The sequence below is a fragment of the Anser brachyrhynchus genome (assembly GCF_964034855.1).
Source record: "Anser brachyrhynchus genome assembly, chromosome: Z".
Lineage (NCBI taxonomy): Eukaryota > Metazoa > Chordata > Aves > Anseriformes > Anatidae > Anser > Anser brachyrhynchus.
The window spans coordinates 38,359,237-38,373,063 of record NC_137697.1 but is presented as its reverse complement, the minus strand read 5'-3'; the positions used below and the strand labels follow the sequence as shown (position 1 = coordinate 38,373,063).

Below are 13,827 nucleotides of genomic sequence, written 5' to 3'. Positions count from 1 at the left end.
TCAAGACACTTCATGCAGCTATCCAGATTTAAGATTCATGCCCTTGACAAGCTCCACATTCAGAACTACTTTCCCAAAATGAATGCAGAGCTTATTTAAATATTTTCTCCATCAGGATCACTATTCAGAGACCTGTTCTCCCCACTGAGCTCCATGAAGTTCATACAGTTGATATTTCATCAAGGCATCAATTTTTGACATTTCTCGAGGTCAGTTGACAGCTACAGTCTAGCTTATCCTTAGCAAAGATGTTTTGTAAATGCTGGTATTTGTTAATATACTCAAAAAGAAGTATGAAACTGGACAGACAATAAGCTATTAAATCAAAAAGCGTATCTTAATCACTGACTTTACACTTATCTACAAAGTACATTTTACCTACTGCACAAGAAATCGTCTCTGCAGACTGTCAAGAGGCTTAAACTGCTATACAGGTCCTTTATAACATGTACACTAAAAATAACACATTATATAAACATACAGAAGAAGAGTAGTGAATGTGGTTCTGTGTTAGCTCTCTAAAGGAAACACACATAAGAGTAAACAAGCTTTTTTTTCTTCTTCTTCTTTTTTGACTTGATAGTAAGAAAAAGCATCTTGAAGGGACATATAAATGCAAACAAATATATGTGACAATTCTTTTTGCCACAAAATCACCTACTGTAGTGACTTTTCAAAGAATAGTAACACAATTGCTCTCTTTTTCAGCACTTGTACACACTACCTCTGTAGCTGTTACTGGCCTGGATGCAAAATGAAAATGGAAAAACATCATTCCGTAACAGCACAGTAAGATTGCTCCTAACCATCCTTTAGATGTGTCTTCTTAGTTCTCTCAGTGAATGAAAACATTAAAGCATTTTGGTTGATGTCAAAACCTTTGAATTCTTTTCTTCCCAGGCATCCAAGTTCAGGCAGTGACTTTGTGGAGGGATGTCTTAAGTAAGTTGCACATCCTTCAGTTAGATAAGTACTTGTTGACATAAATCAGTCTGCTTCACAACAGTTCAGGTCCTTTTCCTGTCTTCAAGTTTTGACATGTTCAGTATTCCCCGAGTCTTTTTAATTCAACATAAGAAAGTCCCTCTGAAATTCCCTCTGAGGTCAGCCATCCTCCCACATATATTATTTCCACTGTTTGACACGTGGCTTTATTCAATTTTAAATTACTGGCTCTTGAAATGTCACATATTCTGTTCAATCTTTTCTGATATTTACCGGATCATCAAGACATATGACCATACCTGGTATGCTTTCCATTGTACCACTCACTGTGTGCAATACATCTTGCACCAAATACAGATCAAAAGGTAGTACTTCCAAATGATGAAGTGAAACTACAGAACTTGAAGCCATCTATTCAGGAAAATCCACCTGTATTCTGTCAATGCTTTAAATTTGCTGAATAATTTGACTCCTGACATCTCAAACAATATTCCCCTTTCCATAAGCCCCCCAAAAAATTGTCCTTGCTCTGATTTTAAATTTTGAGAATCTACATACAGTTATAATCTCTCTTCTTTTTGTCTGCAACCCCTTTTCCCTTTCAAAAGGGATACAGATTGTCTTTCTGAATTTCCATTATACCAACTTACTTGATGTTTACCTCCCTCTTCTAGGCTCAAAACAGGTTGCCACCTTCTGTATGTCAACATCAATCTTACTGTTTGTATTTAGCCAATGCATTTCACAGAGTACATTTCAAAAGCATTCAAATTACTTCTCTGCCACAATCTTCCAGGGGCACTTTTTGCTATTCCACATTTATAGTTTCCTATTTCTCTTTCTTTTATCACATTTATTTTCATTCTATTCTCTGTCCTGTCCATTTCTTTTCACTTAATTGGCCAATCTACTGAATTTATAGTTTCTTCCATTAGCATTCCTAAAAACACCGCTTTCTCTTCACTCGAGGAATCCTGCTCTTCACTTAATGTAAGTAGTTTCTTACTTGCACTGAATATATTAGCATAATCATGTGTTTTTTACACTTTCTGAACATTTGTCAGTATCCAAAATATTTCTAATACTCATGCTGACTAACACATTGCTGCCACTTTTTCCATAACCTTCCACGTTCATGTATTTGGCCAATATGATTTGGGGGAAATCCTCCCATGCAACAGTACATGCAGACCCATGTTCTGTGTCTTTCCTTCAGGTTTCTATTTGTATTGCTCTTCATTCTGCTGCTTGACATATACATATTGCCTTTTCAAAAGTGAGATCAACTTGACTTAAAACGCGTTCATGGACATGTTTATTGTTATACTTTAGGAAAATCTATTCTTTTGTAAGTGACAATTTTCCATTTTAATACATTTCTAGTCTTTGACCAGCTTCTCTACTATTTTCCCTTCAAACTATACTCTCACCCTGCATATACCTCTTTCAGAAGGTGATGTGTTTGGGTTTTTTTTGCTATAGTGGTCTTCAAACTATTTCACCATTTCTACAAACTCACCTTCTCCTTCTCCACTACTAACTTCACAGCATTCTTCATTTACCTTCACAGTTTTTGCCCCTGCCACTGCTTAAGAGTAGAGTAATATTTTTCTCATCTGCCAAGCTGTTTATCCTTAAGGCTCTTGTAACCAAACCACACTGCTGCACACACCTTTCAGCACTCCTTCAGTTTACATACCTTTTGCAACTTAACCAATCCCCAGGATATATGAAGTTCAACTACACAACATAGGGCAGATACTTCAATGATATCTCCAATTCTGTAGGTCTCTCATCTCCTAAGCCTTTCAATTCAGACACCCACTGTGAAGAGCAAAACTGCCTTATAGTAAATTGCCCATTAAAAGTCATATGAAGATCCAGAAGTACTCTACAGCAGGCAAAAATTGTTCATACAACCAGACCAAGAAAGCAGAAGGAACAAGTGCCCCATCTCCATGCAAACAGGAATGCCATGGAGGGTTGGGAAAAATGCTCAGGGCAGGGAAGATCAACATAATCTTTCTTCCACCCACTCCCAACTCCAAGACAAGGGGTATCTATTTCTGCAGCTGTGACACCTAAGTCCACATCCCCCAGATGACAAAAGCTCCAGGCAACAAGACAGCTAGTGAACATAAACATGGTCCAGGATCTGCAGTGATGTCTAGAGTTGGAAAAAAAAAAAAAGGAAAAAAAAAAAAACAAAGAACGTCACATGCAGATTTGAGATTTGTGCCAAATCAAAATGTTTGTAAATCTATGTGCATCTGACCTGAAAATTTTGAAGTTTTGTGTACATGTGTCAGTATGTATGCAATACACAATACTGAAGAGATACTTAAATTCCTTCCACTTTAAACTGTAAAATACTTCAGCATAAGCCTAAGTACACTACTTACTCCCACTGAAGTCAACAGAACAGCTCCCAGCAGGAGAGAACTGTACGTGTGTTTACCAGGTAAAGATCATTGTATGCATAATGAGTTCCAAAACCAGTTTTTAGAAATTAGGAAGACGCAAGTCTGGAGGGAGAAATAGGAGATGAATAAGCAATAGCCTGTTCACCTGTCTACCCAAAATAAAATGCAATCTCACCCTCCAAAACTAGACCCATATTCACCAAATAGGTTCCACTGATTTAAAAATAAAAATAAAAGCCTCTCTGTGTGAGGTAGAAGACCACAGGTTTGTGAGAAATGCTGAATACAGCTGTTCACCATGGTCCAAGAGTACCAGGTTCAATTCTTACCTCTTCCTGAGGGAATGTGATCCAGTGTCTCAAAAGACACCATAAAGCACCATAAAGCACTCTGAGAGAGGGCTGCCTCAACCCTACCTGTTCATGTGGCTCTCATTTCTGCCATCACTGAACACTCAGGAGAGCAGGACCCAGACATCTCACTGCACAAATGAGCGTCATGGTCGCTTAGCTAAATAGGCTGTCCTGCTCTCTGGCTCAGAAGTACATTTAAACACTCCAGGCCAAGTAAGGTGACTCAGACAGGAAGAATCAAGGCAAATCCACATCTGTATGCCACACAGGACAGCAGTTGTGATGCTGATGTGCAAGACCCAGGTTCTGACCAACGCCAAGTTCAACGCTTGGTTCTTTGAGCCAAGACAGCCCCAACGTGTTCTACTGAAGACGTTTGCTTGGACCGCACAAACAACTCACTCCACAGCCTAACGCTGCTCACTGGAGGAAAGCTCTTGCATTTCCGCTCACCTTACTGAACTAAGTCCCCCAGGTTTTCTTACTGAGAGTGGAAGGGGAGGCCTCCATCAGGTAATTTGCAGTAGGAATCTAATTTAGCCTCCTGAATCACTTCCTGGAAGAAGCGGGCTCTCCGCTGCTGGCAGAAGAGAAGCCAGCTGCTTTAAGTGCCTTTGCTGCACAGTCTGAAAGGAGTTGCCAGATTTTAAGTGCTGAGGCCTGGGACAGTCCCAGACATGCTGAGCAAGTCCAGTGCGTGACACTTGCAGCACATGCTGTGAAGTCTCCCAGTGCATGCCCATAAGCCTGACATGCCCAGTATGCGCACTTGATTTATCCGCACATGCTCGCTGTGCCGTCTGGCATTTAGAAAATCAGACAGTTGTTGCAAAAGAATGGGAAAAGTCACGTCCTATGCACGCTTCATGTGGGATACAGCATCCGATTGTGTAATATGCATTTCACAGAGTATCTGCTGAATATGGCCCTGATTATTTTTATATGTATGGTTCAGAAACAAAAAAGGTAAAAATAAATTCATTTAAATCTAAAACTGGGAGATTTCTTTTGTCCCAACAGTCAAACCACAAGGTAAAACAGATAACTCGCGTGGCCCCAAATAGAGCTCCATCATGGGACTCTTCCACAGGAAGCCCAGATGTGTCACCATTTCACTGTTTTAATGTTTCAGCAATGGGCTAACTTTGATTAATGCATTGTCCTTCTTCTATTTAAACATCAGGCAGATGTATATAGTGGACCATGTATTCTCTGTGGATCCGGTATATGCTTTTGTTGCGACTGTAGCTGCCACTCTTTTGCATGGGGAAGTACTGTGCAGGTTCAGTTCAATATGGAATTAGTACAATTTCAAAAAAAAAGTCTCTAAAATACTCATTCTCAACTTCCTGTTGACTCAACATATGTAGTCTTCACACAGCAGGAAAATGCAGGGAAGCCAAGAAAAATCCCAGACAAGCATACATCAAGCAACGGAGCAACAGGCCACCTCTCTTCCAAAAGTAAATCAGGCAGGAAAATGTTTGAACCGGTTATTTTCATGCCTTAGTTATGTCCTCTAAACTACTTTGCATTGGTGAAATGCCAACTCTGTCAAGTTTTGCCATTGACTTTAACAAGTTCAGAAAGCAAGCCTCAATTTTCCCCTAAAATAAAAGGCATCAAGTGAAAGGACCTTGCTGGGTCATGATCAGGAGGCTTACCAAAAGGCTGGTTCGAGTCACACTGTTCAAAGATTACAATCTTTTAAAATGCCTCTAAAAATGCCTTGGGCCTTGGGCCTGTCTTGCTCTATCTTAATTCTGCAAAAAGTCTCATTTCTTGAGGCCTTGACGAGGAACCAAAAATATTGACCTGAAACCCGATCTTCAAGAACATATCCTACCAATGACAACCCATGCCAGAAACAAGAACAGCTGAATTGCTACGAAATATGTTTAACAGTTTCAGCTATAACTTCTGTCAATAATCAACATTCAGTGCAGTTCATTTTCTTCCAGGAATATTTTAAAAAATTGCATATTCACAACAGAATTTCCATGGCGTGGCTCCTTTCCCGTAAGTGCATTATGGTTTTTCAATGTTATGTTAATAGTAGCTATATAAGAAACAACATCTCTGTATACATATTTCAGTGGGGTTTAAGCTTGGTTTGCTTTGTGTGGTTTCTGAAAATACAGGCTCACAATCAAAAATTGAATTAAGGTGTATGCCCAATATATTTTATTTCAATAGCAGCTCTGTGCCTACATACATTTGTATAAAAAGATCTTAGCAAACACAGCGTGCAGTAACAGAGCAGTACGGGCATATGGCTTTCAAACCTCTACTAATTTATTTCTCCATTTGAAATGCACATAAATGATGAATTAATACAATCAGTGCTCCACTTTTTAAAGGACAGTTTTCAAAGAGAGGCTTTTCAGGCATAACAAGCTAAATATACATTTAACATCAATAAGCAGTGAGAGGGTTTTTAGGGTTTCTAGAGTTCTCTGCTTCATTTTTCATCATTTATTACTCTTCATTACTGGCTACGCTCATCCAGCTTGGGCAAGGATATTCTGCTAGTCAACTTCACTGACGTGTTGTTAGACATTGCTGCAGTGAGAGATGACAAACAGGGGAAAGAGGGAACTGCAATACAAAAAGAACATTTTTTTTCCCTCTTACTTGAAAGCAAAATCCAAAATGGAGAAATAAGGATCTTGTTTAGTTATGTAAAAGTTTTTATTTTACTGTGATTTGAGGTCTAGAATCTTACTAAGCTGCCTTCTCCCTTACACTTCTGGAATTAAAAAAAAAAAGAGAGAGAGAAATCCAGAAAATGTCACCCTAAAGATATTGCAGGGTGGACTGCCCAACCCTCTGTTTTCTTGTTAGTAGGGAAGGAAGCACAAGCTTCTTGAAAACAACATATCTAACACCAAAGCCTCGAATTCTTACAAACGGCCTTCATTTTCATATATAAATCCCAACCCTCTCTTACAACTCAAGTGACCAAAGACATAGAACAAGAGGCAGTGTTTTGCCAGCCCACTCCTACACAACACTGAGCACCACCTGAAGGATGCTGCGTTCCTCCAGGAAAAGCTGGTTCACCCCAGCCTGCCGGAGACAGCCCCTGTCAGCCCCCGAGGAGCCCATCAGTCCTTACCGACTGGAAGGACGAGGACTAAAACAAGGCATAATGAAGATTGCTGGGAGCAAAAACATCCAGCATATACAAAATCCTTTATTTTGTAATGTCTGAAGTATTTTTAAACCCTGGAAAATGAAAAAAAATTTTAAAAAAGATTTTTCTAATGCTTACTTTCAACTCACCTTAACCTGCTACCCAGATCTTTAAAAGTATATAGAAAGGAAAAAAAAAAAAAAAAAAGACAAATAAGACAAATTCTTAAAATGAGCTTTTTTATCACCACTGCCCCTACCCCCTTTAATAATTTGTAGCCTCATGCCTTGTATTTTACTATATAATTCCAAGTCACCAGAAATAGCTTTGCAAACCAGCCAAGCCATGTATTGCTGCATAGTCTAAAGTTCCTTTGAAGAAGAAGGGGCTGGGGGTTGAGAAGCCTTGAAGATAGTTTTACACTATATTTAATCTACAACAGCCTAGAAATCTAAAATGAAAGAGACCCAAAATACCAACAGCACTGATCTTCATATGAATTTCAACATGCCTTTTTTTTTAGTGCAAGCTCACATGACTTGTTAAATAATTTACTCTATAAATTACTTATCCTGTCTTATTTATTAACAATTCTAGAGTGCTTTATATAACTGCATTAGTAATTTACTTTGTGGTTTTGAAACGTACGCAATACACAATCACCTCTCTCTTTTACTAGGCAAGAGCTAAGAAGTCACCTATTTGTTGGCAAGCAGCTCTTCCTGAAATACACTCACTAATTTCAAACCCCCTTCACCTGAATAAACATAAGTCAACATACTAATGACTTGATACCAGAGCTGAAAAACTATGCCAGGAATATACTAACAGTGCAAGAAGACACTTTGAAATCAAGGTCTATGAAGTGTCATAGACACAGAGATATACTAACAATACATTTTATTCAATGAGAAAGTATTAGACCAGTCCTTTTACAAAAAGTCCTGAACATTTCTGAAGTGACTCATTTACTATCCTATTAATATTCTTGCTCAAGTGATCTCACTAAGAACTACTTACTTGCCATAGTGCCTGGATTTAACAATGCTTATATACTCATTTTGCTCTCACCACTCTTGCTCCTTAGCTCTTAGTGTGAGCCTCAATGACTGATAACCGTGACTTTAATGCAGGGCCTTGCTGTGGAGTTCCATTTATCTCTAATAGCATCACTAGTACCAAACAGTTATATAATTGAGCTCTGTTACGATGAGCGATTTTAGCACTGGCACATGCTTTCCAGATCAAGGCCAGCCCATGTCAGCACCCTAACCAACTGTACAAATCTAAAATCTCACTAGAGACAGGGATTTTTATTAATCTGCCTTTTATTCACCAGAATGAGAAAACTGTGCAAAATAACAAGGAAGGGAAAGAATGAGGAAGATGACTAAGAAAAGCACCAGGCAGAAATACTCCTATGCCCTCCCACACCAAGTTTCAGCAGCTGGGCCTCACAGGGCTAATGCAGGAGTGCTCTGGAAGTCTTTCTGCTGATTTCTGTAGATTTGGATGCAGATCCTACCAGAAATAAAGTAATAGCTGGACTGGGAAGAGAGGATTTATTAAGCTCTAAACCACCATTTACATTGTGGGCCAAAATAGTGCGGAAGCTCCCATGTACCAGGCAGTGGAGGCTGCCCGATGCATGGGACCGCAGGTCTGTTATTCCCACCAGCATCACGCCACCTCTCTCCTACCTCTCAGAGCCAAGGGGAAACCCTTGCTGCCCACTTGCATCCTGCCTGCTCGGTACCATCCACCCAGCCCACAGCCAGCAACCATGGCTGCCACATGCCCACCCTGACTGTTCAGTTACCACAGAAATCCCACCACACACAGCTCAGGTGAGGATCTTTACTCAGCTCATGTGCCCTTGGAGTCAGTAGATGTTTTGCCTAGGATCACAGGATCCTCTCCAGTCAAGAGGAGGGCATAAGCAATAAATGAAGGGTTGGTCTCAACAGGCATGCAGGAAATACAAGGGAATAAATTACTAGAAATTAAGTGTCTTATGCTCTTCTCACTCTCATTTATACCAAGAGTAGTTCCACCAGAGACCAACAGAATTGTGTTCCTGTATCTACAGAGCGCATAAAAGAAAAATCAGGCCTGAAGCTTCCTAAGTAAAATGCAAAGATTCAGCCTCTTAAACTGGTTTCTTAGATAGAATAAAGAAAGATGTAGTGTTAAAAGCATATCTTCGTGATCTTTATATACCATGGAAGAACTGCTTCTTTACATACTCACTGCTTGCTAAGTTCCCGCAATGAAATAATGTGACAGTTACTGCAGTCCAACTTTTAATTTATGTCTGCAAATTAAAGGGCCTTCATGTTTTATGTCAAAAGTATGCTAGAAAAGACCATCTTAAATATGTGCAAGAGCATCTCCTGAGAAATCCATGACTCAAAATTATTTTTAGAACACCAAACACAACAACATGCAATGTCACAGAATGATACAGTAAAAATTGAGAAAAACTGTAAAGACAGCGATGCTGACAAAAACATAGGGCAGAATGAAAACGAAAAGCACCAATCCAAAATGACTAGACATGTTTTAAGTTGATTGTGGCTGGAGTGCATATTTACATATGCATTTATTCCTCTGGCCTTTTAAACGGTTTAAATTCTAGGGGGAAATTGCTACATTACCTCCAAATTGGAAGTACTAGATAATAAGGCTAGCAAAGCCTATGAAGATGAGCAGAGATGCATAGCTTGAAGCAATTCTTTTTAATGAAGCAATCCACAGAATATTAAACAAACATCTGAAACAATAACTGCCGTAACAACTCAGAAAGGTTGTTCCATTCTCATAGGTCCTAAAAATCTGCCAAATGTAGGCCGTATGTGAGTAGTAGAAATGAACGCCACCAGCTTTTTCGCCAGCTTTTTCGCCAGGCACACACAGGGAAATGCAGCAAGCTGACTACAACAAACTGCAGAAAGGTAGCCCAGGGGTTCTAGAATTAAGCTAATATCACACAATATTTCATGGCATTTTTGTATTGTTTCTAAAGAAAGATGAAAGACGAGAAGGGAATAGAAGAAGATGATAGAAGAGAAGGAAATAGAAATTAAACAGTAAGAAAACTGTATGGATTTGGGGCAAAAATATTCTGGATTTTTTTACAATAGAAATGTTGTGGGTAACAATCCAGAAACAGCAGGGGCTGGGGAAGATAGACAAAACAGCTTTAGAAGGCTTTTTCTCCAGGTCCTGTACGCCCAGTAGCCGAAATTTTTGCTCAGCAAGAGTCTTTGCACCTTTTCTCAGGCAACCTATGTGGATGCCACAGAGTACAGAGGCTGTTAAAGGATTTAGGATTGAACATGAATCACTACACAACTCCCTCACCGACTATCAGCTGCAGGCAAACAAGGATGGAAAAAACACGACCGTGAGAGAAAAAAACAAAAAACTTTTTGCACCTTCCTCGCTAATAGTGAGGGTTTCCTAATCCTCCAGCACTCAGAGCAAAAGTCTCATTTCCCCACAGGCTCAGCATTTTCTCCTTCAAGGCACCTTATGGAGAAGGGCAAAGCAGGCTTGCATGCCTATGGCCAGGGCAAGGAAGATAGTTTGCTCTCCCTTTCCCTTCCATCAGAATGTGCCGCATCCCTACCTTTCTCTTTTCCTTTTTTTTTTTTTTTTTCCACTTGAAAAAGGGAATTGAAAAAAGGAGAGACCAGTGACGGGGGTGAAAGCCACCCATCGAAACCAGCAGGAATAAACCGTGGCCGCGAAACTGAAATCGATGGATTAATTAAAAACCCGCTGCCGCCGCAGAGGTGAGGCAGAGGCCGGAGGCCGCAGCCCAGCGCCCGCCCCGCGGATGCTCCGCGGCCGGCGGCGACCCCCGCGCCCTCCCCGCGCTCCTGGGAAGCCGCACCGGGGGCCGGCGGGATGGGTCGTCCCGCCGGCCTCGCAAGGGCATCTCCGTGAGGCCGAGCCCACGGAGATGGGGCTAAATCACGGCCGCGCTCTCAGGCTCCCGGCCCCCGCGGCTGCCCGCGGAGCGAGTGCCCTCCCTCGCAGGGAAGCTGCCCGCCGTCCCCCCAGCCAGCAGCCCCCCATCCCGGCCGTGCCGTACTCACATCTCGGTGACATTGTCGCCCTCGGCGCTCCGCTGCGGCACGGGGAAGGAGGAGATGCCCGGCACCGGCTCGGCGCACCAGATCCGCCAGGAGCTGCAGCGGCAGGACGCGGGGCAGCCCAGAGCGCCCCGCCAGCAGCCCAGCACCAGGCAGCACAAGCCCCACAGCCTCGCCAGGCCGGGGCCCGGCCTCCGCCGGCTGGATACCGTGCCTCCCCCCATCACCCCAGCGCTGCCCGACGGCCTCCTCGGGATGCTGCGGAGGGTGCGCAGCCTTCCGCGCCGCGGGCCGGCACCCCGCGGCCGGGGCTCACATGGGCGCGCCGCAGCCGCAGCCGCCGCCGTGCCCGACCGGGGGCTACGAGGGCCGGCGGGACTCAGGAGGGAGCCGGCACGGCTCGGCACCTGCCCCGGCCCCGCGGGTGGGCAGCGGCGCCGCCTGCCCCCGCGGCGGCTCCCGATGATGCTGCAAAACGCGCGGAGCGGCAGGGGCAGGTGGCGGAGGCTGCGCTCCTACCTGCGGGGGCTCGGGCGGCCGCTGCCCGCGGGAGGGATGGAGAGAGGGAGGGAGGGAGGGACGGAGAGAGGGAGGGAGGGAAAGAGGGAGGGAGGGCGGGGAGGGAGGGCGCAGCCCGCGGCGGCGGCGGCGGCGGGGCTCGGGGCGCCGTGCTCGCCGCTTTACGCACCGTCTCCTCCTCCCTCCAGCTGATAATAAAGCAGCCCCGGCTCCTGCTCCAGCCCAAGCCGGGGAGCTGCCGGCAAAGTGACGTGGGGCTGACGCAGAGAGGGGCAGAAACTCCACAAAATGAGCCTGAAATCCAAAAAAAAAAAAAAAAAGCGACAGGGGAGGGAGGAGGGGGGGGTGGAGAGGAGGGAGAGAAGGGAGGGTGCCGAAGATTAGATACCAATAGGCAGTCTGCGCCTGAGCCTTCACTCACGCACGCACATAAACACAGACTCGCACACGCGTACACACGCACACGGACAGTCGCGCACACGCACTCACACCCCCGCGGATGAGGAGCGCCCCGCCGTCAGTGCGGGCTCCCCGCTCCGCCGGGCGCCGTGGGGGGCTCCGCTCCGCGGCCCCGTGTGCCCCAGGACAGGGTCACCTCGCCGAGGGGCACCGGGCATCCCCTCCAGGGCGGGGGACGGCGGCACCCCTCTCGGTGGGGCGATAAAAGGGGCCGCTCTAAGACCCCCGCGAGGCTGCGGACGAGCGGCCCCCCGACGCCCCGCTGTTTCCCCGGGCAGCCTCGTCCATCCCGCAGCATCTCCGCGGTCTGGAGAGCCGGTTTTGCGCTCTCTTCCCCCCGGCTGCGGGTTTTCCGCAGCGGTTTCGGTGCCCCGCAGCCCGCCGCAGTGCCCGGCGCTGCGCGCTCCGCAGGCGCCACCGCGCGTCCCGCCGCCGCCGTGCAGCGCCCCGGGGCCGCCAGCCCGCACCGCGATCCCCCCGCACACGGGCACGGCTGAATAAGGTCAGAGCCCTGAGGCAGGCGGTAGCCCCCGCAGCCCATCGGGGTGCCCCCCGCCTCGGGGCGGCTGGGGGAGGCCGGCTCTCGGAGCTGAGGGTCGGTGTTTTCGGGCAGGGCTGACCCAGGCGTGTGCACCGCAGGTTTACAGAGAGAGTGATGGGGGAAATTGGGCCGAATGACAACGATGTCGTTCTTCTCATGTCTGAAGTGGTGCTCTTCCTGTCCCGATAAATAACGGGCAGACCTTGCTTCGTGTTGGCAGAGTGCTCACTTGCCTCTATACCATTACATCCAAAGGTGGTGATGGCGCATTCTGATGAAACTACCCGAGCTTGGTATTTCAGAATGAGTAATTCAGAGCTCCGCTGCTGAATTCAAGAAAGAATGGCTACAGAATTTTTGTTACAAAAGTACAGAACAGGTAGTCAATATGCTGTTTAGAAAGTGCTCAGGAATCAATTTGATATGGCACTTATTAATTGAATGAACACTCCGTTCTTTTTGCATTTCTCAGGCTACAGAAAAAATCCAATTCTTACAGGGTACGTTCATAGGCCTTGCATTCATAGTCACAGGCAGGGTTGGGTTTGCTCTTAAATAACATCTTGCTAACAAAGCCATAGCCATACCTAGCTGTAACTCTGATTCATGCCTCTCTATAGGGCAATGAGTGAAAATTAGATAAAGAAACATAAACGAAAATATTGTCAATCATGTTACCATATTTAGGACAAATTTATTAGAAATGTATGTAGGATTATTATATAAATACTTGTATCCTATTTGGAATGTATCTCTCCCTTGCCAAGTCCAGCATTCTGTCATTTCTAAATAAAACATGATCAAGAGAGTCCCAGGAAATAAGAAAGCCACATAATGCAGCATAAGAACATGAAAGGACCATAGAAGATATTACTCAAGTACAAGACATTTTGTCTACAAGTAACACAACACTGGAGAAAAAGGCATTAATTTAAAGTGTCATTTTTTTTCTAACGAGAAATGTTCATAGAAGTGTAGCAAGTAAGATGATCATTTCAAGGGACAATCTTCTAGGTACAATCCCAGTAGGATGGGATTTTTAAAGGATTTGGAGAAAAATGCTTAAGAGGAAAAGAGCAGAAAGATTACTGGCACGAATGGAAATATGATTCCATTTTCGCAAAAGCTTGGGAAAGGTCTCTAATGCAGGACAGAAGTAAAGTTTCCAAATCTTTTTGAAAGTGGCTGCAAAACCTAAATTAGTGTTTGCACAAATCTGTTTACAACTTCAAAAAATATGTCTATTTCCCTATCTCTTCTGGATGAATACAAAGACATCAGCTCTTAAAGACAGGAAATACTTATTGTAATACTCCTGGTGATTTTATGACAATAAGCTTATGCTTATCTA

General features: G+C 44.3%; 1 protein-coding gene across 3 annotated transcripts in view; it reads right to left on the bottom strand.

Annotated features, from left to right (window-relative positions):
* The window catches only part of NTRK2 (neurotrophic receptor tyrosine kinase 2), a 172,273-nt gene extending 160,481 nt beyond the window's left edge, over positions 1-11,792 (bottom strand). For all 3 annotated transcript variants that reach the window (XM_080574841.1, XM_080574842.1, XM_080574843.1), the window contains exon 1: positions 10,961-11,792. In XM_080574841.1, the coding sequence (XP_080430967.1) occupies positions 10,961-11,181 (221 nt within the window). In that variant the 5' untranslated portion in view covers positions 11,182-11,792. The remainder of the gene's footprint in view (positions 1-10,960) is intronic.
* Between the last annotated feature and the right edge of the window lie 2,035 nt (positions 11,793-13,827).